Source organism: Desmodus rotundus, chromosome X (assembly GCF_022682495.2).
Source record: "Desmodus rotundus isolate HL8 chromosome X, HLdesRot8A.1, whole genome shotgun sequence".
NCBI lineage: Eukaryota > Metazoa > Chordata > Mammalia > Chiroptera > Phyllostomidae > Desmodus > Desmodus rotundus.
Genome location: NC_071400.1, coordinates 56,713,210 through 56,720,867, shown reverse-complemented (window position 1 = coordinate 56,720,867; position 7,658 = coordinate 56,713,210). Strand labels below are relative to the sequence as shown.

General features: G+C 41.0%; 1 protein-coding gene across 1 annotated transcript; it reads left to right on the top strand.

Moving 5' to 3' along the window:
- The first annotated feature begins 6,285 nt into the window (after nt 1–6,285).
- On the top strand, nt 6,286–6,765 carry LOC123478767 (uncharacterized). The gene is given in 3 exon segments (XM_045188175.2): nt 6,286–6,426; nt 6,623–6,677; nt 6,680–6,765. Coding segments are annotated over 3 exon segments (282 nt in total).
- The last annotated feature ends 893 nt before the right edge of the window (nt 6,766–7,658 follow it).

Sequence of the window (7,658 nt, the reverse complement as noted above, 5' to 3'; positions counted from 1 at the left end):
TTGTTGGGAGTATATATGTTTACAATGTTTATGTCTTCCTGATGGATTCTTTCTTTAAATATTATGAAGTGTCTTTCTGTGTCTCTTTTCATAGGCTTTGTTTTAAAGTCTACTTTGTCTGATATAAGTATTGCTACCCAGGCTTTTTTTTTTTTTTCTTGTGCATTTTCTTGGAATATTTTTTCCAGCCCTTCACTTTCAGTCTGTGTAGCTCTTTTGTTCTGAGGTGAGTCTCTTGTAGGCAGCATATTTGTGGGTTATATTTTTATCCATTCTGCTACCCTATGTCTTTTGATTCGAACATTTAATCCATTTACAGTTACGGTTATTACTGATAGGTACTTACTTATCAGCATTTTCCCCTTTTGTAGCTGTATTCGTCTCTCTCACTCTTTTTCTTCGTCTTCTTCAAGCAGTCCCTTTAACATGTTTTGCAGTGCAGGTTTGGTGGAGCTGTATTCTTTTAGCTTTCTTTTGTCTGGGAAACTCCTTATTTTGCCTTCCATTTGAAATTATATCCTTGCTGGGTAAAGTAGTTTTGGTTGCAGGCTTTTGCTTTTCATTACTTGGAATATTTCTTGCCATTCTCTCCTGGTTTGTAGTGTTTCTGTTGAGAAGTCAGGCGCTAGCCTTATCGGAGCTCCCTTGTATGTTACTCTCTGTTTACCTCTTGATGTTTTTAAGAGTCTCTCTTTGTCTTTAAAAGTTGGCATTTTCATTATGATGTGTCTTGCAGTGGGCCTTGTTGGGTTCATCTTGATTGGGACCCTCTGTGCTTTCTGTACTTACACGGCTTTTCCCCTCTCCAAGTTAAGGATTTTTCTGTCATTATTTTTTCAAACAGATTTTCAATACCTTGCTCCTTTTCTTCTCCTTATGGTGTTCCTATGATTAGAATGCTGTTGCATTTCATGTTTTCCTGAAATTCTCTTAAGCCCTCCTCATACATTTTTAGTGTTTTGTCATGCAGCTGCGGTACCTGGGTGTTTCTTTCTACCTTGTCTTCCAGTTCAGAAATTCGGTCCTCTGCTTCATCAAGCTTGTTTGTAATTCCTTCTATTGTAATTTTTATTTCAAATACTGTATTCTTCATTTCTTCCTGGTTCTTATTTATAGTTTCTATTTCCTTTTCTTGTTTTTGTAGTTCCCACTCAGTTCCTTGTAGTTGTCACTGAGTTCCTTGAACATCCTTATAACCTTTTAAAAAAGTTCTATGTCTGATAGATTACTTGCCTCAAATTCATTTAGCTATTTTACTGGGGGTTCTTCCACTCCTTTCAACTGGGGGTTCTTTCTTTGTTTCCCCATTTTAGGTGGATGTTTTTGGTTATTTCTGTGATCCAAGATGCTCTGCTTTGTCAGCTATCTTTGTGGGTTTGTCTTCGGTGGTAGGAGTTCTGTGTGACTCAGTGGTTCAGTCTCTGATCTCCTTGTCTGGATACTCTAGGTTTGACCTTTCTTCTGTTTGTGTGGGCTCTCTTGTTGTACTTGGGATTTACCTGTTGGTGGCTTCTATGTTGACGGGTTCTTCCCTCTAGCAGATTTATTGGTGGTCACAACTCCCACCTTGTCTTATGTGCTGTTGTACAGGTGTTGGTTAACAAATCAATATTACTAGGCAAATGAAGCTATGCCAGCAAATGGGACTGCCCTACTGCATCATCAGTATCAGCTGCACTTGAGAAATTACTGATAAAGTGGAAGAGAGATTACTGATATTAAAATATGTGACAAAGGGAATATGAGATGATGAAAAGAGAGGAAAATGTTATTGAGTGGTGAGAGGGAGGAGAATTTATAAGAATGGGGTAGAACTGAGGTGAAGATAGGGAGAGAATAAAATTTTAAACATAAGTAAATCATGTAAGGGCAATGGGAACAATGGGGTAAGAAAAGGGAAAAGTATACTATGAGGTCTGATGTACAATTAAAAATGTATTGGACGAGAAAGAAGGAGCTTATACCCTTTGCAACAGCATGGATGGAACTGGAGAGCATTATGTTAAGTGAAATAAGCCAGATGGTGAGGGACAAATACCATATGATCTCACCTTTAACTGGAACATAATAAATAGAAGAAAAAAGGAAACAAAATATAACCAGAGACATTGAAGTTAAGAACAATCTAACAATGGGCAGGGGGGAGGGGACAGTGAGGAGAGGGGATTACAGGAACTACTATAAAGGACACATGGACAAAATCAAGGGGGAGAGTGGAGGTGGGGGAGTGAGGGGGGTTCAGCTGGGGGGGTGGAGGGATAGGAAGAAAAGGCACACAACTGTAATTGAATAACAAAAAAAAATTAAAAAAATGTATTGGACCAACCGGAGTAAAATTGGAGAAAAAACATATAAGGTCAATACCAACGACAGCTAAAAAAAGTTTAATAAAGGTAGAATGGGAATAAGAATATTGTATTAAAGTGAAAATTGAGTATGAAATGTCTACCATAAAGTAAATTACTTTAAGAGGATGGAGGAAGCAAACTAATAAGTGTGAGGAGTAAAGCCCAGGTTGAGAGAGGGGGAAATGAAACAAATAAAAAATTAAAAAAATGAAATAAGATTTCTCACTCCACTGCTCAGGGGCAAGGGTAAGGCAAAATGGAGTAAGACAGGAGGAGAGCTTTTTATGAGGTTTAAAGAACCAACAAATAGTGAACAACTATGAATTCCATTGGAGCAATACAGCAATAACCATGGTAACCATTGCCTAACTAGCCACTGTTTATGTAAGGAGGAAAAGAAACAAGACTCTTATCAGAGGCAGAGAATAATGTGTGCTGACTTAAGAACAGCACTTATGTGAGGTTAGATGGAGGAGCAATAGTGAGAGTAAAGGATAGGAAGTCAATGTAGCATGAGAGCAAATAAGTTTACCACAATAGTAATAAAGCTCAGGAAGATGGTGAAATGGATTAAGACCAGGGAGGGGTGGTGCATGGTCTTTAGAATAACAATAATATGATAAATACATATAATCTAAATAAAGAGAATAAAAATTAAAAGACCAAGAGTAGCCCTGGTTGTTGTAACTCAGTGGATTGAGCGCGGTCCTACGAACCAAAGGGTCAGTGGTTCAATTCCCAGTCAGAGCACATGCTTGGGTTGCAGGTCAGGCCCCCAGTAGGAGGTGTGCAAGAGGCAACCACACATTGACGTTTCCCTCTTTCCTCCCCTTCCCCTCTCTCTAAAAATAAATAAATGAAAATATTTATGAAAAGACCAAGACTAGTGAGTTATTTGGAATATGAGTCAAGTGAAAGAATAAAAGATACAATATGACAGGGAGAAAAACAAACCACAACAAAACAAACAGGAAAAAAGGAAGAAACAAATAATAATAACCTATATAAATGAAAAGAAAAAAGAGGAAAAAACATTAAAAAGATGCAAGTTCTAATAAAGGGCAAGGTGAACTTTGACTCAGATGTTCGTTTTTGCCTTCTACTTCTTTCTGGATCTGCCTCTAGTTTTCTCTCAGCTGCAGGACTTATTGTGTTACTGGAATAAAAAAAGAAAAAGAAAAGGGGGGGGAGGAAAAAAAAGCGCTCCCCCTGCTGGTAGTTGCTAAGTGTGCCTGGCTGGTTTTGCCCATCTTCCAGGCTCCTGCAGGTAGTGGGTGTTGGGTTCTGTTTTTACTTTGGGCTGGTTCTCCTGGCAAGTGGGCTCACTCTGGGATGCAATAATCACAGGTCCCCAGTTTCCAGCCCACACCCTGGGAGTGCTGTGAAAACTGCACTCTGCACTTTGTGCTTTTGCGTGTGTATAAACCACCTGGCTTCACACCCCTCTGATCAATATGTGAGGCAAGTCCAGAGTCTTTCTCAGACATGGGCAGTCACAGCCCTCCTCCTCTCCCAGCTCCCAGTGTGGCTAGGGTGTCAACCACACTCTGGCACTGTCCCAGACCGGCTGGACACCACTGCCCTGGCTTTGGTTCACAGGCAGCTGTGTGTGGGCCTGTGCAACCTGTGCACCTTTTGTTTCCATCCCAGTGACTTTATGTGCTCAAGCCTCGTGGGTCTACATTTTTCTTGTCCTGGGAGGGGAGGGAGCCACTAGGCTGCTATCAAGGACCAGCTCTCCTCTGAAATCTGATGTTGTCTGCATTGAAGATCGGGCTTAAGTTGCCATGACAGGGACTTTCCCTGTCTGCTATAACACATCCTTACCACCGGTTTTGAAGTGTCCTCTGCTCACTTTGTCTTCCAAACTACATATCAGTTCAGATTTTGTTGGCTGTTCACTTTGTTCTTAAGAAGGACAGCTGAGTGTCCCAGATGGGTGCTCAAACAAGTGCAATCAGCTCCCACCTACTTTGCCACCATCTTCCCTGATTTTTCTGCAGCCATCATCTCAGTGAATTTTAGAATAGTTTCATGAAAAGAAACCCTATACCCTGTAGTCATCACCTTCCAACTCCTTATTCCCTGCCCAGCATTAAGCCACCACTACTGTTTTATATGTTTATAGATTTGCCTAATGTGGATATTACATATAACTAGAATCATGTAACACATAGTCCTTTGTGCCTGGCTTCTTCCACTTAGCATAATGTTTTTAAAGTTCATGCATGTTGTAGCATATATTAGAATTTCCATTTTTATGGCCAAATAATATTCCATTGTATGACTATACCATATTTTATTTATCCATTCACCAGTTGATGGACAGTTGAGTGGTTTACTCCTTTTGGTTATTACAAATAACAGTGCTACAAACATTCGTGTACATTTTTTGTGTGTGGGCATAGTTTTCATTTCTTATGGGTAGATATATGAAGGGGTAGAATTCCAGGATCATATGATAACTCTATGGTTAGCTTTCTGGGGAATGGCCAGACTCGTTTTCAAACTGCTACAGCATTTTACATTCTCACAAGCAGGGTATGAAGGTTCCACCTTTTTCATAACATCACCAATACATGTTATTTTTATCTAGGTTTTTAATTATCACTATGTTACTGAATGTGAAAGGATATCTCACTTTGGTTTTGATTTATTTGCATTTCCCTGATGGCTAATGATGTTGAGTGCCTTTTTGTGTGCTTATTGACCATTTGTATGTCTTCTTTAAAAAAGTGTATTTAAGGTCTTTTGGCAACTTTTAAATTGGGTTTTTGTTTCTTTACTGAGTTGAAAGCGTTCTCTCTATATTCTGGATAAATTTCCCTTACAAATAGATGATGTACAAAATTTTCCTCACATTCTGTGCATTCATTTCCATACATTCACTATTGTCTCTTCATTTTCTTGATTGGGTCTGTTGAATCACAAGGTTTTAATTTTGAGGTCAGCTTGTCAATTTTTTTCTTTTGTGTCGTGTCATATCTAAGAAATTATTGCCTATTCAAGGATCCTGAAGATTTTTGCCAAAGTTTTCTTCTAAGAGTTTTATTGTTGTAGCTCTTAAATGGTTTGTCATACATTTAGAGTTTATTTAAGTATAGTATAATGTGAAATAAGAATCCAAATTCATCCTTTTATATGTGATATCCAGTTGTCACAACACTATTTGTTGAAAATAACTACTCTTTCCCTTTGAATATTCTTGACATTCTTCTCAAAAATCTATTGCTAATAGATATATGAGTTTATTTTTGAACACTCGATTTTATTTCATTTCTTTACATGTCTATCCTTTTGTCAGTATCGTACTGTTTTGATTAACAATAAAGGCAGAAATTTCAGACTGGAGAATAGAAATCTGAGGAGACCTACATAAACACTGCAAAGAGGAGAAGGGATGTGAATGTTTCCTGATAATAACCAAAGAGTGAATTACCTTCAAGGTAAGTAAGAGAAATGTGGAAGGGAAATGAGAGAATGTACATCTCCATAGAAACTTAAATATAGTCATATTACCTTGGAAGAATTTGGAAGATATCCAAAACACTAGGTAATAGTAAAGGATGGGAGAGAAAAAAATACAACAAAGACTGGGAGTGGCTATGGGGAAGGGCTTGAAGGAAACATCTTCTTTTTTGCCTTGTGTGTAGATGATGAGAAACGATGTCAGGCCAGCTTGGGAAAGCTCTTTAGGGAACATTCAGGAAAGGCCCACTCTCTCCAACCCCAACCAGTGAATATTGGTTTCCCCAGCATTCCTACCTTTAGGGAGGATCCAGTAGTGGTGCATTTTAATGTCTAAGCTCCTCCTCCCTTATCCTCTACTGCCTAGCTGAGCAATCAAAGCTGAAAGGTGTGGTTGATCATTATCTTGGCAAGGGGTATATTATAGCCTGATTAGGAGCACTGGAGAAAACCACAGGGATGTTTCAACATGGCTAAAGTTACCAGGAAACCAGAGGAACCTAAAAAAGTTATATAACAAGCAACCCCAAGCACAAAACAATTAACCTCAATCACAAAACAAAGGAAGAAGAAGTACCTGTGTCAACACAGGTCTAGAGATGGTGGCAAGGTGAGACTACCTCATCCAAGCTCCTCCTTTTCTTTCCCATTGATTCCCCTTCCCCCAAGACTCCCAAACATTCCTTGTTTGGGATAAAATCATTCATTATCCTGTACTCCTTTTCATGAAACACTCCTTTCCATTATGTTGTCATCTTCTTACTCCAATCCAGTGCCCTTCTGGGATCACCCCATTGTCCTTCTATGTGAAGAAAGTACATATAGGAATAAAAAGACTGCCTCATGGGAGTTCAAGAAAAAACATGCTCATACTAGTACAATAATTTCAAGGAAGGTGAAGAGAATGAAAAGGTCCAAGAAGTTTCGGCCATTAACAAAGACTGAATGATAGCCTAAGGCAAAAGCACTGAGGCCAGGCCAAGGGGATCTTACAAATGACACTCCTATAAGATACAACACCAGATTAGAGAGAAGATGGTGGCGAGATAGGTGGGAGTGGACTGCACTTCCCCTCAACACCAGTGAAATACCTAGCTGATCTGAGGAGCAGAGTGAACAGCCAACGGTATTCCAGCATATATGAAGATCAGAGACTGAAGATAGAGGACATTGAAAGATCTGATGGTAAGAAGAGTGCTTAAGGACAATAAGGTCCCCAGGACCTGCTCAGGGACCAGGGCGGCTGAAGTCCAGGCCTGGGCGCAGGGTCTGCTGCAGGATTCTTGGGAGAGAGCCAGGCTGAGCTGTGTGAGCAGCCAGGTACTTGTTTGGACCAGGGGGGCTTGAATAGGAAGCATTTCTCAAAAAGAAAAAGAAAATAAGAGGCACTCAGCAGCTAATTAGAGAACTCTCCGCAGCAGCCACGGCCTCTGGCGTCCCTCAGACCCTGGATGGTGAACGCGGGACAAGCAGCCCCGGCGCTCACCTGAAGCCCCGTTGCCCGCACCCAGATTAGCGGAGTGGGGGCCACACCTGAAACCCCGGTGGGGTGCCCACACCTGAAACATCGGGTGGGTGCACACCAGGAGCAGAGACTAGCTGCCCCACACACAGGCCCACAGAAACAGACCCGAGGGCCTCGCACCTCAGGCCCAACGCAGCTGGATCAGCAGGCTGCACGCCAAGCAGTCCAAAAATGGCCCCTCCTCCCTGCCAACTCAGGCCTAAAGCTGCTGGATCTGCAGGCCCTGTGCAACTCAGGCCCAGAGCTGGGGACCCACCAGCCCCGACCAACCCAGGCCCAGAGCATCAGATAGGCTGATCAACGGCCTGGCTGCCTGC